Source organism: Protobothrops mucrosquamatus, unplaced genomic scaffold (assembly GCF_001527695.2).
Source record: "Protobothrops mucrosquamatus isolate PMUCROS unplaced genomic scaffold, P.Mucros_1.0 scaffold977, whole genome shotgun sequence".
In the NCBI taxonomy this organism is placed as follows: domain Eukaryota; kingdom Metazoa; phylum Chordata; class Lepidosauria; order Squamata; family Viperidae; genus Protobothrops; species Protobothrops mucrosquamatus.
Genome location: NW_015387219.1, coordinates 99,347 through 116,036, shown reverse-complemented (window position 1 = coordinate 116,036; position 16,690 = coordinate 99,347). Strand labels below are relative to the sequence as shown.

Genomic DNA, 16,690 nt, shown 5'->3' with positions numbered 1-16,690 from the left:
CAAACATGAGAACTGGAATGGGCCTGATCTATATACCTCATCACAACAGCACTTAGCCAAACAATGTAATGTTTTAACTTTGTATAAAGGAGCTTTCTAACTTAATAGGATTGTGTATATCTTAGTTTAATAAACTGGAGATAAAATCATGTGATAAGAATAGTGCAGCATTTGCTGACCAACATAAATTCCCGTACTTATTTTGTCTCTAATTTTGTCTTTAAGAAAAGGTGCTCTAAATTGATATAATTGTTCAGGCAATAATCTTTTTTCCTCTGGTCTCTGTGTGTGAACAGATCAGACTCAATTCAACATGGCTGCCCACCTTAAGAATGAGCCCAAGCAAATGATTATATATGAAATCATACATGAAGTATGATTTTCTTTTCCATACTTCCTCATTTTCATGTTAATTGAGTCAATCAAAAGTTTTAATTGAAATCTAAGGAAAATACTCTCTGATAACCAATTCTGGGAAAAGGAGACATGTTTTAAAATACACCATCAAGAAGATGGTGGATCAGATAGAGGAATGCCATCCTCAAATTGTTATAAAGTTTTAGAGTCTTTTCAAGTAAGTAGCAGAATGTTTAAGCATTCTTATATGCAGTGCTTTTTTTGTAAGAAAAAAGGTGCTGGAACTCACATCTTGTTAATCTTATATATAGTATATATATATATATATATATCCGAAATTACTTTAAAAATGTGATCCCCGGGTATATCCATGTTCAAAGTCAGTCAATAGACGTGAGCACCAGGGAATAAATAATTTAATAATAATAATTTAGAAATAAAAGTTCTTAAGAATATCTTCAGGCTGGTGTCTTCAGCTTCGTGCTTCTAAGAGTGGTGTGTGATCGCAGCTGTTTCTTCCTTTTAACTGCCAGTGGGGTTGGAGCTGATTGGGTGGGAGCTTGGCTGTGTTCTGATTGGGTGGAGGTGTGTTCTGATTGGTTAAGGAGCCTGGCTGTGCTCTGATTGGATGGGGGGTTCACTGTGCTCTGATTNCTGAAGAGTGCCACAAGCTGAGCAACGCCATCACAACCAGCACGGACAAAGTACGCATGCATTGGACTTGACACACAGACAGCCCGCATGCACCATTTTAATGATTTTGCCACTGACCTGCTATGCTCGACAGGGCCATTCAAGTCTACATGGACCAAACATCAAATTTTTAAAAGTTACTTTTAAAACTTGGAAAATCCATCAAAAAAAGGTGCCGGAACTCTGTTCTGGTGCATTCTATGACAAAAGAAGCACTGCTTATATGTGGGAGAAGATCAGGCAGAGCTGGGCAGTAGAGTTAAATGCATCATCAGTTTAGAGTCCTTGCATTTCCACAGAAGATCCAGGTCCCCTTGAATTCCCTTGACCCTTATCTAGTGCTGACCATTAGTTAACCATACTCTTGTGTTATAGAACTGAATAAATCTTCTACGTTGCAACTCTATGAACGATCCTTATTGTTTGCACCGAAGATTACTTCAAATCTCTAGGGTAAAAAAAAAGAAAGAAAACCAACTTAAAACAAATGGTCACAGACACTTCTTAAAGAAAGAAGATTTTATTTATAAAGGAAGAGTCATTTTCTTTCTTCTGAGGGGCAGTCCTTGGAGGTTTTGGTGGAATAGTCTGCACTACATTTGTTAGGTCTTTGGATAAAATGTTATATGGAGCAAGGCAAAAGAGTTGATCAGAAGCAAGGATCTCAAAATTAGTGGGTGGCCGAGGAATCACAAACCTGTTTTGGGAAAAAGTCACCAATAATATGGAAATCAATTCAAAACAATAGCTGTATTGGTCATGAGAAAAAAAACACACAAATGTATAAGACAATTAGAGCAACTAATGTACAAAAATAACTGTATTCAAAGACCTGAAAACTTACATAACATGGACAGAAAGAAAGAGGTTAACAGAAAATTATTTTAAAATAGCATCTTACACTGGTTCCTCTCATTGACAAGTTAAATGGTATGTTGGAGAGTAATAGAATTGTTTTTCTTGTAAGATATTGATGATGAAAAGCTTTTATTGAATAATAATGCTATAGTTTTCAACAGCAACAATACTGGATTAGAAAATCAGCCAAAAATAGAGAAGTACTAATCTTACATGGCTATCTTTGCTTAACTCATGTGGGGGAAAAAAAACTTGAAGGAATTTTAGGAGAAAAGGTAGAAATATTTGGCAGGGCTACAAGGCATCTTATGTCAATGTCATAAGCCTCTGAGTTATTTCTGAATTGGAAGATGCCTTTGGTTAATGGAATAGCATAAGAATTCTTGCTCTCTGTGAAAGAGAAGGTGGTAGAATAGAAGAGGTTACAGATTCATCCTCTGACTTATATTACAAGAAAACTATGTTCATCAACTCTAATGATGGATGCCAAAGTCCCAGAAGATCTGGAAGATACTACCTCCAGAAAGCCCTTTAGGTCAAAAATCTGATCCATTTTTTTTGATATTAGATATTTTTACAAGTGGTTCTCAAGCTGTGGTCCATTGACCGCAGGGGTCCACAAAGCTTTGAACAAATGTTATGATTTAAATCTTAGGTCTTGGTGGTCTGTGGCCAAAAAATTATTTAAAGGAGGTCCATGGTAAAGAAAAGGTTGAGAACCACTGATCTATACTGTTATATAGTCCACCATCTTATTTGTCTTAGCAGCCAACTAGAGTATCTTCAACAAAATATCACAATCAGGACATAAAGACAATGGCTTCCTTCTTCTGTTCCTCCCAAGCAAGAGATATTCATCTGAAGACTTGCACATCACTGTCACAATTAAAAGTCACTGAGACTCATTATCTGTGAATTTATCTCACTGGCTTTTAAAACCAATTGAGCCAGCAGTCACAACCGCATCTCATGACAGCAACTCCATATATTAATTATAATTGCATAATTCTCTAGTACAAGATGCGCTGGATGAAATGGGTTTAAAAGAGGATTAAACAGAGAACAATAAATCTCATATGACAAAAGAAAGCTCATTACTTCATTACTACTCCTGAATTCTGTCCTTTAATGATGATTTTTCATTGTATTATACATCCCCTAAGCTGCTTTTTAAAATACAAATGCCATATAGTTTTTGAAATATTATTTAACATGCCAATATTTTCTTGTTGATGTACATGCAGGCAGATAGCTAAACCTTTACGAGAAAAAATTCAATTTTACTATACTTTCCTGATATCATATGGATTGGGGTTGGCTTTCAGGCGATAGATACCGAAGCAAAGAATTCCATACATATCAAGGGCTTTAGTGAACACATCACCAAATAGGAGCTGCAAAACAAGAAAACACTTTTGATTCTATATCAACCATCCTTGATTAACTGAAGATGCATAAACTAGAAGTAGAAGATCACAGTTCAAAAAAAAGGCAGGTTTCCCACATCACTTCTTGGGAAAATAGCAAGCTAAAAACAATTTTCATCAGCTCTTTCCAGGTTTCTGTAGATATTGCCAATGTGGTATTTTTATTTTAAAAAATAGGTATTGTGAAGGTACGAAGGAGTGTTATAAAACAAACACTTTTTTGTTGGATTCATCAATATGGGGCTGAACAGAACCTACAACCGGCCTAGGAAAAAAAAATCAGAAATAATAGAATTGGCAGTTTCTAGAAAATCTTTTATGCAAAGAATTCAGACATGGAATGCTGAGCGGAATGAATCCATAGAAATATCAAGGAAGAGAGAATAATGTATCCATCTTTAGAGTCGTATCTGATTAGTTCACACTTCACATTTACAAAATTATTCCATCTAGTGAAGGTCCCATCACAATGGAAATTTCATAACACATATGGGAGTTACTTACATTGTCCTAGAGTTGCCAATGACTCTCAATTCAAATCATTCCTCAAACAATGGACTTTAAAAAAAAATATTAGAAAGGTATCATCTTTTCCTTCTAAGCAGATTCTTGCCTGGACCACTGCCATTGATCAGCTGTAAAAGCAGCTGTTCACTTGCCAGCTGTTTTTCTCAGGTATCGACAATTATGATACTCAAATAAGTAATGTGGAGACCACCTGAAGATATCTTGCCTAAGAACAATTGAAAAGCTGGAGCCAACACAGAGGTGATTTCTCTGTTTTTCAAATGCAAGTCATATTACAACAGGGCTCTTCAAACTTGACCCTTTTATGACTTGTTGACTTCAACTCCCAGAATTCCTTAGCCAGGCACACTGGCTGAGGAATTCTGGGAGTTGAAATCCACAGGTCATAAAAGGCCAAGTTTGAAGACTCCAAACATGTTTACTGTGTCCAGGTGCTCCTAACCATTAACCTTGATGGAAGCTTACAACAGGGCTCTTCAAACTTGACCCTTTTATGACTTGTGGACTTCAACTCCCAGAATTCCTTAGCCAGGCACGCTGGCTGAGGATTTCTGGGAGTTGAAATCCACAAGTCATAAAAGGCCAAGTTTGAAGACTCCAAACATGTTTACTGTGTCCAGGTGCTCCTAACCATTAACCTTGATGGAAGCTTTGTCTACTGGCTCCAGGATAATGTTCTAAATGCAAATCGTGATTTCAATATTCTATTTAGGACCAGCTTGGCAATGTTCAAGCATGTCATCCAGAGCCACATAATGATAGTTAACTCAAGACTATCAAAAGCTTAGCTTTCCAACTCATTAGAGAATTATCTGAGAGAGCAAAAGGACTAGCTTGAATTAAATCAGCTGGCATCTAACAAAACTTACCAGAAGCCCTTCCATTAACTGTGGATCATCTACTAGTGTTAAAAGAGCCAGTTTACATCTGTTTCTAACTCCCCAGGACATCACATTGCTATTACTGCCAATCAGTGTACTCCCCTCTGCCAAATATTCTTCAAGGTCTGGGCTGGTCCCACCTGTCACCAGCGTCTGAAGCAAAGCCAGTACATGGTAATTATGATAGGTCTGCAATGAGAAATAACAGAAAACCAAGGAAAACATTTGTGTCAGTCAGATAAGAGAAAGGTTTGCAAACTCAGTTCACTCAGAATCAAATGACCAGGCTATAAATTTCACCTGATTGGCCAATCCCTTTCATACTGATTTGACTGCAAAGAAATTTGCAGATATGCATTTCTTGTTTTAAAGTGTATTAGCAGAATCAGGTTGTGGGCTTCTTGGGTCTGGTTGTGTCAGGCATGAAGAATCAAGACCTCATGTCAAGTTCCAATTAAACTGATTTATTGCTCATGCCTACATGAAAGAATCTAGTCAATAAGCACTACATTGCTCTAGATAAAAGTCAATGGAATCCAAGGGGGCCTGGACTTGAATTGCTTGTGGCAACATAATGACTCCAGGCTGATTCCTCTCTTGACTCTGGCCTCTGCCTCTGCCTCTCCTTCTCTGACAAATTGTCACTCAGCATATTGAGAACACTGTTAGAAGGCATTATATATGCCTAAGACAGAAAGAGTCATATTTTCAAATCTTCCTTTTCATGTTTTTCTGTTCCTCTAAAGTGCTAAGAGCACCATGCAAGTAGCCACCCCTGGGTTTTTTTATTCCTACAATCAATCTATCTATCTTTTATTATGGTCACAGACCAGAATTAAAAATTTAAATATTGAAATAAAATAAAATAGAATAGAATAGAGCTGGAAGGGACCTTGGAGGTCTTCTAGTCCAGCCCCCTGCTCAAGCAGGAAGACCTATACCATCTCAGACAGGAGATTCTCCAGTCTCTTTTTAAAAACTTCCAGCAATGGAGCGCCCACGATTTCTGGGGGTAAGCTGTTCCACTGGTTGATTGTCCTCACTGTCAGGAAGTTTCTCCTTAATTCCAGGTTGATTCTCTCTTTGATTAGCTTCCAACATGTTTGAGTTACTGGTCTCCAAAATTTAGGAAGAGTTATATAGCTATCTCACTCATTTATGAAAGAGGGGGGAGGGGGCTTGACTGCTCAACAAACAGTCTTATTCTTAACAGTAGTAATCTTGTAAGGTAGGATGGTCTGTTACTGTCTTAAACTTACCCAGTGGTAAGTCAAGTAAGGCACATTAAAACTGGGTTCCTTCTGTTCTTATCTAACTATACCGTTTTAAATAAGCCACTATTTTGAAAGTCTTTGCTGAATTTGGAGAATCAAATAATTCATTTGAACTGCTTCCTATCCTACTAGAAAATATCCCAGCTATGATCATATTCCAGTTAGGATGAAAGCTTTTTTCATCTATTTAGCACCCACAATAAGCCTAACTGAGCTGAACCTGGAAATCCCAGACCAAATTGAAATTATTAAGAAAAAAAAAGCAAGCTGGTGAGCAGTTTTGAGAACACAACACAGTTTAATTTGGATGAAGGGGTAACTACAATCACTCCAGAAAATTCATGTCAACTTTTACTTTCTCCCGTCCCATTTTTATATTTTGTAAATATGAATAAAAAAGCTGGAAACCTGTTTGTTCTGAGATGTGCATATTATAATAAAGTTACTCAAAGTAGACCTGGATCTGACAGACTGTTCTCTCCAAGTTTCCAGCAAACGTATTTTGTGATTCTAGATGCAGTTCTTGAATTGAAAGACTTTATGTATTCAAATGAGCCCGTAACACAATGAAGATGTTACATGCATATTCACCTATTAAACATGAAATGCAATACCTCTTTACCCTCAACTATGCAGAGTTGATGGGTTTGCAGTTTCAATTTAATATAAGCCAAAGAAACTGGGGTTTCAAATTTTAGTTAGCGCTAGCCAAACATTATGACTAATATAGGTTTGGATGTCATGTGTAGCCACAACTAAGAGCATATGAGATTGGGGTATGATGATAGTATATGCCTTTCAGGTTGATCAACCAGAGAAATTAAACATGTTGGGCAAAATATTTGTTCCATTACACAGTAACTGCAGATATCCAGAACACTATAATAAGGTTTTGATTACTGTTCCAATCAACAAGAAAGCATAAGGACAGAGCAGACAATATGTTTGCCTTTGTCTGTGAAGACATAAGGCCATTTTGGTGAGTTGTGCTCCATTATTTCAATAGCTGTATCAGCACTTTTAAAGATGGAATTATCCAGTATTATCCTGAGCACTAGGTCAGGTTTATCTTGCTCAAAAGGAATTGGCATTTTACATACTTAGCTTTATAGGGCTGAGCGATATTTCTTTTTTTAACATCAAAAGGATTGTTGCATTCTCTGACTTGGAAAAAAAATATAGAAGGATTTGTGTGTCACCTGTGTCCCTCTGTATTTTATTTGCTGAGTTAAATACATTATTGGAGTTTTCGGAATAAAAAGGCAGGCAAGTAGAGAGAGAGAGAGAGAGATCATTTTCTATCAGAATATCCCTGCAATTTATTTATTCAAAGTTCAACACAAGGTTCATAACTTGCAGCTGTACCAGACTTCTTCAAAATTGCTGCTGATTATTATTAATATTTGGTAACCGAAGAGGACAATTATTAAGCACATGGGGATTAATCATATCATTTAAATTCGAATAATAGAATTATAGGGCTGGAAGGGACTTTAGAGGTCCTGTCCAAGACAGGAGAGCTTATATTATCCTGGACAAACGGTTGTACAATGTTTTCTTGAAAACCTCCAGTGATGTAGCACCCACAACTTTAGGAGGCAAGCTGTTCACTTGATTAATTGTTCTCACTTTCTACTTAGTTCTAGGCTGGATCTTTCTCTGACAAGTTTCCATCATTTATTTCTTATCCTGCCCTCAGGTGCTCTGGAGATAGGCTGAGCCATTCTTCTCTGTGACAGTTCCTCTAGTATTGGAAGTCAGCTATCATATCACCCCTAATCCTTCTCTTAACTAGGCTAGATTAAATCAAATTAAATTTAATCAAATTCATTTTTCTCCTGCGTGCATACATTTTTTTGCAAAGTGATACATCACCGAAAAGTAAGTGGTAGCCCCTGACCAAAAAATTGGGCATCGTTGCTTTAATATATTCCAAAGAAGGCTTTATTAGAACATCAAGAATTGCACTCTTAAAATCATATTACGTTGGGGAAGAGGAAAAGCTATTTACTAATTAAAACACTGTAATAATAGCCATTATGCCAGTATATCATAAGTACATCAACAGTCTCTTTGAATTATGTTTTAGCAATGCTCAACAAAGGCTTGTAAAATCCAGTGTAAATTGCCTATTTAAATTACTGCTAGGTAGTGTTTTACCAATAAGATATCCATCATTCTGAGAGTTTCTAAAAAATTACAATTGTTGCCATATGTAACTTTCCCTACCATATACATTTCACATGCAACTATTTTGAATATTGCTTTGCTTTGTACGGATCTAGTTAGATTTTTTTTTTTGCATGCAACTCCCTTAAATATACCCATTTTTGTTTGAATGTTTTGAGCTGAGACATATTGAGAGAAAAATGCTAGTGATTCTGTGATTTCATTTCTGTCTATTCCCTGACAGAATTTTGGCAGCTGATGCCCTTTCTCCTGAAAAGAAATTTAACAGATTTCATTTACATTTCTAGCGAAAGCCTAGCAAAATTATACATTACCCAATTCTGGTGGTTCTGGGTAGCTAATAATGCTGTGATAAAATCCATAACACAAGCTTTGCATGGGCTAAGTGAAGAAATATATTCTGAGAGTCTTCCTAAATTGTATCAAGAAAGGGACCAGTCTCAAGTCCAGGGACAGTTTAACCCATAATGTAGATTTCACCAGTGAAAAACTGTTGACATTAGATGTACCTCTGATGGATTTAGCAAAACACACCCTGTTAATGATCATTTGTGGTCATTGTGATCATTCCAGTCTTTCTAGTCCAAGGCTGGAAAGACAACAGTCAAGGACTGGAGCAAAGGTGCTTTTCCAAAAGGCAACTGGACTTGTATTTTTCCTTGAAAAAGTTTCACTTCTCACCCAAGAAGCTTCTTCAGTTCTAACTGCATGGTAGGAAATGGAGGGATTTATATTCTTTGCAGTCATCTGGTCGTTAGTTCTCTGAGATTGGGGATTTATATTCCAATTCCCCATCATGCAGTTAGAACTGAAGAAGCCTCTTGGATGAAAAAATATTTTCAAGGAAAAACCAAGAGAGTCCAGTTGACCTTTGGCAAAGCACTTTGGGACAACCATGACCTGGATGACTGAGAATCTCCATAGAACAAATTGATTGGGTTGGAAAGCCTGTTTATTCTCTTAGGTAGATACTTGGACCCAAAGTGTGAAAATTTTTCAGCACCATACTCTGTGTTCTTTAACCTGAGTCCCCAAGCAGTTGGCAATTCTTAACTCAGTGACAGCTCATACCTCATATGTTCTCCAGCTCAGAAGGAAGTGTTGACACTTAAATTACCTAATTCAGAATCGATTTTGAAGTCAAGGAATGCCCTGGAACCTCTGTCATGGCATAACTTGTCTTGACACTGCTCTTTAGATGAGAAAGACCAGGGAAGACATACTCTAAAAAAGAAGTTGAAGCTGAGCCAATAACCAGGCCTACAATTTCAGTTCTAGACCTAACAGTCCTTGATTTAGACCTTAAGCTTCATCTATCCAACTCTCATCAATACTGAAACAGAAATAAGAATATTCACCTATGTTGAGAAGCAACTGAACCTGGCAGGGTGAGTTAGAAGTAACTTGCTGAAGGAAACAAGACCTGATTAGGAGTACCTATGCTTAGCAGAGTAAGAGAGTGGTGATATTTATGAAACTACTGGGCTTGCTGGTTGCTGCCTGTCTGTGAAGACTGATTGATTTCTGTTTTAGGATTTCTATCTGCAAAGACCTTCAACATTTGACATTGTTTGCTTTTGAACTCTTTTTCTTGGGTTTGATTCTCCGGATGCTTTCTTCACTGTGAAGCTGCTTATGTGTGTATCAAATTTGACCTAAAGTTATAATTCTGAAATAAACCTAAAACCTTAAGCCAACTGAGCACTGCTGTTTGTGATGCCGAGGCAAGTCCTTTGTAAAAATCATTATGTATCTTCAGGAACACCAGTTAAGCGATCATGAATGTCCAGATAAATATGTCTGTCTTTATGGTAAATCAATATATTGTATTGTGATGACATGTGGTACTTTGACTGGGGTTCTCTTGGCTAGATTAGAGATAGCTATTTTTAGATAAGCAAAATTAATTCAACTGAACAAGGAAGATCAGTTTGTACTTCTGACAAAGTTGGAGAAGACCAAGGAGTTAATTGATTCATCCTACAGAAAAGGACAGTTTAATAAGAAATTTGAACTGGGTGACCTTTCAGGAACTTACTGTGCACAAGAGAGAATCCAAAAAGCTATCAGAAAACAGTGATCCTTTGGATAAATTAGGGTCCAACATGTCAGAGTTTTCTATTCCGCCCTGTTGAAAGAACTGTGCGTTTGCAGCTACCTCTGTAGGAGAAGAAAATATCAAAATATAAACATACAGCACAAGATCAACTGCTTGCATATATCAGCCTATCATAAATGGAAATTATAAGTTGAGAAAAACTCCACTAGGTTCATTGCTACAGCATGAAGATGCATACAAGTAGTCCTCAGCTTATAACCAGGAGCTTAACCATGGTTCAAAGTTATGAGAGATACCCCAAAAGCTACTTACTACCCAGTTTTGAAGTTCTAACATCATCCCTTTCCCATTACCTGACTGCATTTTGGGGACTCAGCAAACTGGCTTGCATTTATGACCATTTGCAGTGTCCCATAATCATGTTTTTGCCAGAATCTCCTCCAGTAAAAGTAATGGCAAATGGTAACGGTAATGGCAAAAAAACAGCCCATAGTGAACAATGTGTTTGCTTAATAACTGTCACAAAAAAGTTGCAAAATTGGGTGTGGTCACATAATTACTCATTGTATGACTGTTGCGACTTATGACAGTAATTGCCAGGCTCAATTACAGTCATAACTCAAAGACGCCCTATATTGTGCCAGTTGCAGAAATTCCCCTCCCAGAGTAGTTTAATGGAAGAATTTATTTTAGAAAGCTTTCAAAGGAAAATTGTATTTGGAAATACACACATATATGCAATATGTATGTATATATATACTATATGTAAGTATGTAGCCAAACACATTTGGGTGACTTTCTTGCTCTTAATTTTATTGTTCTTGTTAGTTGCCTTAGGTTGAGTGGCAAGTAAGTGGCTGAACATATAAGTTAAGGTAATAAATAAATTGTTTCCCTGATGGTCTCCAATTTTTTTCAGATTTTCAATGTATTCTGGGGAAAGACTTCATCCAATAGATTTTGCGGGTTTAACGTTTGCATTGTTTTAGTAGAATTATGTTTTCACTCCTTTTGAGGAACTGTCAAAAGCTTTTTCTTTTCTTTTTGTTTCATTTCCTCATTCCTCTGGAGGAATTCTGAAAATTAGGCACCAAATTTCGCTTCCCATAATTTAAGAATTTCCACTGCCAGTAATATCACAACTGTTTGGGTGTGGTATATATAGCTGTACACTTCAATTTAGTTACATGATGCACTAATTTACTGAGATCAATTTGCTTCCCCAGTTCATAATCTTAATATTAATAGTGTTTCTTTGTGCATTTCAATATTATTTCCACTAACTGGCAAGGTTTCATCCCAGAGTATTCCTCAGCCCTATCAGAAATGCCAAAGAGGCTGGATTGTCAATAGTTTGTACAGCGAAGATATATTCTCCCATTAAACCATGGCAGTTTTCCCAGACGCTTATATGTTACAAACTGGGATACACAGACCCAGTTTGGTGCAGTGATGAAGGCACCAAACTAGAAACCAGGAGACCAGTGCTTTCTGGAATGACTGCATGACTACACAACACTGTGTCGAACAACCACAGTAGGAAGTGCTGCAAAGCAGCTGCATAGCCTCTGCAGAGACCTTGCATGCTTTGAGTGCACAGAGCATTTCTGCAATGACAGGAAAGAAATGAGCCTCTGATCCTCCATTGTCCTTAAACGGACAACAGCTTTTTAGGTCCGGATATCCAGATATGCCAGAATGGCATAGTGGTTAAGGCATCAGGCTAGAAACCAGGAAACGTGAGTTCTAGTCCCACCTTAGGCACAAAGCTGTCTGGAAGCCCTAGGACAGTGATGGCAAACCTTTTAGAGACCGAGTGCCCAAATTGCAACCCAAAACCCACTTATGTATCGTTGGGTGCTGGGTGGGCGTGGCCCATTGGGTGGGTTGGCCAATTGGCTGGGTGTGGCCCATTGGGTGGGCGTGGCTACGGTGGTAACAGCAGACTGGGTGGGACTAAAAAGTTCAATCAATCAATTCCAACTTTGCAAGATCTTTTTTTTCCCATGAGAAGTTGAAATTGACTGATTGATTGAAACCTTTTTTTTTTTTTTTGCACACGGCGGCGGAGGCCTGAAGCGGAAAGGTTTTATAAAACCCAGCTGAAGGCCTAGGATTGGGGCGATGGCACAAGTGCCCACAAAGAGGGCTCTGAGTGCCACCTCTGGCACCCGTGCCATAGTTTCGCCACCACTGGCCTAGGAAGAAGGCAAGGGTAAACCACTTCTGAAAAATCTTGCCAAGAAAACTGCAGGGATTTGTCTACAAATCAACAATGATTTAAGCCATTAAAAAAAGGAGAGAAGGGAACAGAAGTATAGAATATACCTCATTTTCTGTTCTATATATATATAGAATGGAAGACAAGGGGGTCAAACTATTTTTCAAAGCACAAAAAGGCAAGACGAGAAACAACGAATGGAAACTAACGAAGGAGAGAAGGAACCTAGAACGAAGGAGAAATTTCCTGACGGTGAGAGCAATCGACCAACAGAACTTGCCTTCAGGGGTTGTGGGTGCTCCATCACTGGCGGCTTTCAAAAAGAGACTGGACAACCATTCATCTGAAATGGTATAGAGTCTCCTGCTCAAGCAGGGGGCTGGACTAGAAGACCTCCAAGGTCCCTTCCAACTCTGTTATTCTATGTTCTGTCCATCATAACTACATCAATTAAAAAAAATCATCATTCTGGGTGTACCCACCCTTAGGCAGGAGTGGGAGAAAACCTCTCCAGATGGAAAACTTTTGTTTAGGTTCCTGCTGTGTCTCTGTAACACTTCATTATATTTATTCTCCTGATAAGCCATCGAGACGTCTTTAAAGTTGCTGAATTAACATTTAAGTCAACCCTTTTATTGTTCTTTGGACACGGCATGCTGTCACTTTCTATCTGCAGATTCTAAAGAGAGCTGGCAGTAAATAAATAATGCATCAGGCATATTGCTTCGTTGAAATTTGTTCCTAAATAAAAACTTACTAAGCTCGGTGATGACAGAGATCCGTTTGGAAAAAACGCGTGATTGAACTCCAATTGAATCTTCACTGGATCCCTCTGGATTAACTTTTGATATCAGTGGAAGAGGGAAGGAGGGGAGAGAAAAGAAACAAAGAAAATCAGGCATAAATAGAAGAGGTTCTGTGTCTGCCAACAAATGCTTCTTAAACATTATTTAAGGCAAACAAAGAGACATTTCTTTGACCTTCAGTTCAGCTCCAGAACTTCATTATCTTGGAAGGTTTGCAGAATTACGAATGGGATTCATTTTGTCCAGGCTGTTTTTCTTTTTTTTTTCTTTTTTCTTTTTCCTTAATAACTCAGTTTAATTCACTTCTTAATTAATGTGCCGAACAGAATTCAGCTATTCTATAGATTAGGGTTTTCTCTGATGTTGCCGTGCGGTGCTTGGCTTTAAAATTGGAAAGGCGTATTTTGTTGGTAAGATGTTTATGTGAATGGAAATAAATTCACAAGGTTAAGTGCAAGGCTTCTCAGTTTTACCTCTCCCCCAATCCTTGCACAAAACAGGAAGAAAAGAGACTGATAATTACATACATGTAAAACAGGCGTAGTTTAGAGAAACATAGATTTCACAGCTTCTGATCGGTTTGTGTGGGGCCCTCTTTACTGCTTTTTCAGAGATGGTGCAGAGGCTTTATATATTCAGTACCAATTTGGCTAATTAGTTTGCTCTCTGCTTGCCTTAGCCAACCAACAGCATTGCTCATTGGCCCTCATAAAGGAACATGAACAAAAACATTGCCACAACTTTCTTTTATTTCCGTTACAGTGCTTTTAGCTACTGCAGCATGATAGGCAGTAGCAATAAACATGCATATTTAAATCTTCCTCCCCCCCCCCAATGTATTTCTCCTAAGAAAATCCCAGGAAAATTCTCTTCTTCCCCTGGCTGCAATGACAAACCATTTATCCTACAGCAGTGGTTCTCAATCTGTGGTCCGTGGATTTGGGGGGAGGGTGGACAATGTCATCACAAGGGATAAGCGAAGGCTTGAAAAATCTTGAGTTAAGTCTTGGGGTGTCTGTGGCCATGGTCTGTGGCCACTAAAGGTAGTTAAAGGAGGACCGTGGTGAAGAAAAGCTGGAAAACCACTGTCGTACAATCTATCTCCATGCATTCTGATGGTGCATCAGGAATTGGAAAGTTATCAACGTGGAAAATCCACTATCTTTGCCGATCTACCTTAAGAATATTCCCTTTGCTTTTACTAAAATAAGCAAAGTTGTCAGGAAGGGAGAGACGTAGACATTTCTGGGGCAGTTTGAAGAATCCTTGTAAGACAGCATCTTTGCTTTATCCTGAAAGGGAGATTTAAAGCACCTAAAGTCCCCTAAAACAGGGGTGTCAAACTCTATATTTCATTGAGGGCCGCATCAACATCATGGTTGCCCTCAAAGGGCCAGTTGCTTGTAAGATTAAATAAGACACTTCAGCAGCGCGTGGTCCAGGTTTCTTGACTAGCTGTAAGGACCCACCTCACTTTACATCTTAAGAAGACAGAACTCTTGGAATATCTCTTTCAACAGGCATCTTTATTAAGAGGAAATGATTGCAGGCATTCTGGACAGGATCTGGGGAATTCTCTCCCATCCTTCAATGTTTTAAAATGTTCCCAAGCAGCCCCATTAGCTTTGGCCCAGGCCTGGTGCACATGAACCTCCCGTCTCACGTTTCCTCCCATCGGCTTTGGGGAAAAGTCTGCAAGGTGAGCAGTTACTTGTGCAGCACAGATGAAGGAAGAGGAGATGGAAAAGGCCATGAGGCAGGGCAGGGTGAGAACTAAAGAAACACATGACCCGAGCATCTTCCGTCCTTTCTCTTTCTCTTTCCTTCCCTCCCTTTCCTTCCCTTGCCGGCCACTCACTCTCAGGCAGAGGGTGCTTTAGCCCATGCCCACCCACCCTTGTGGTTGTCGCTGACATATAGCTCCATGCATTGGAGACCCTCCTGCTGCCCATCCTCTGCTAGCTCTGCTGCTACTGACAAGACACCCAAAGAAGCGAGGAGGTAATTACTCAATCATCTCCTCCTACTAGTCTGCTTGCAGGCCAGATCTGAACACATCATGGGCCGGATCTGGCCCATGGGCCTTGAGTTTGACATGTCTGCTCTAAAATGTAAAGTTAAAAGTAAAGGTTTCCCCTATCCAGTCATGTCTGACTGTAGTGGGTGGTGCTCATCTCTGTTTCTTAGCTGAGGGAGCCAGTATTGTCCAAAGATGCTTCTGTGACCATGTGGCCAGCATGACTATATGCTGAAGGCACACAGAATGCTGTTACCTTACCACCAAACTGGTACCTATTTATCTACTCTCATTTGCATGCTTTTGAACTGCTGGGTGGACAGGAGTTGGGGCAAGGAACAGGAGCTCACCCTGTCATGCAGTGCTTGGGTCTTGAACCAGGGCTGTCAGCTTTCCAGCTGACAAACTCAGCATCTTTTACTCCTGAGCCATCGCGCCCCTCAAAGTCTTCCAGGACCCTCCCAAAGGCAATAGGACCACATCCTAAATATTCCAGCCTTAATATATTTTTTGCAGAAATTCTCATTCTCCTTATATTCACCTCTTTGGGCCTGATGCTGTAAATAGGAACCTTCAAATTTGCCTCAAAATGCCCTGTTTTTATTTATTTATTTATCATATTCAGAGACCACCCATCTCCATCACAGAACGACATTGGGGGGAAAAAAGGACAATTGCAATTATTTTAACACAAAGGAACAACTAACTTTATGAACAAGGGAGGAAAAATTGCACATTTGATTGGCTTAATCGTCTCTTCTAATTGTTGTTTTTTTGACACAAAGCACACACTGCCCTGCACCTAAGCCTTGAAAATGGGGGGGGGGGAGAGGGAAATTCCTTACTTCTTAACTTAAATCCTTTAAAAAATTGCAGTAATTAGTTCTCTCTCCAATATGTTAATGACAAAAGCAAGGTCATACTGCCAAGGTGGTAATAAATTGGATTAAAAGTAGAATTGGCTGTATAAGCAGGAATTTGGGCAGTATTAAACATGTTGGTGGGATTGTTTCGTCAAAAGCTAAAGGAATTAAAAATAGATACTGGAGCATCCACATAGACAAATGCAATCCAGGGAGAACTTTTATGCAGCCGTTAATCCAGTTTATATGTCAATGAACCTATAGCAGCCACTCAGCAAATTGTAAAAACAGCCTGAAGAGATGAAAGGATTTCACACATGCTATAAGAGGCTCCTAAAGACAGTGAAATTATCAGCATCTGAGAAAGAGGATCTACACTACTTAAGTCAAATTTCTTTCAAGTCAGAATTGACCCTTGATGTCTTAGATGGACACATCTGTGCTGTTATCTTGGCAACCAAACACATAATTTGCTATTGCTTTTTTGGGAAACCTATCTGTCTGTCTCTGCCCCAT

The 16,690-nt window shown here is 38.8% G+C and overlaps 1 protein-coding gene across 1 annotated transcript in view; it reads right to left on the bottom strand.

Annotated features, from left to right (window-relative positions):
- Window positions 1-1,554: 1,554 nt before the first annotated feature.
- The window catches only part of KCNU1 (potassium calcium-activated channel subfamily U member 1), a 71,657-nt gene continuing 56,521 nt past the window's right edge, over window positions 1,555-16,690 (bottom strand). Inside the window, 5 exon segments of the mRNA XM_029284821.1 lie at window positions 1,555-1,747; window positions 3,193-3,302; window positions 4,733-4,933; window positions 10,247-10,368; window positions 13,246-13,310. Coding sequence (XP_029140654.1) covers window positions 1,555-1,747; window positions 3,193-3,302; window positions 4,733-4,933; window positions 10,247-10,368; window positions 13,246-13,310 — 691 coding nt within the window.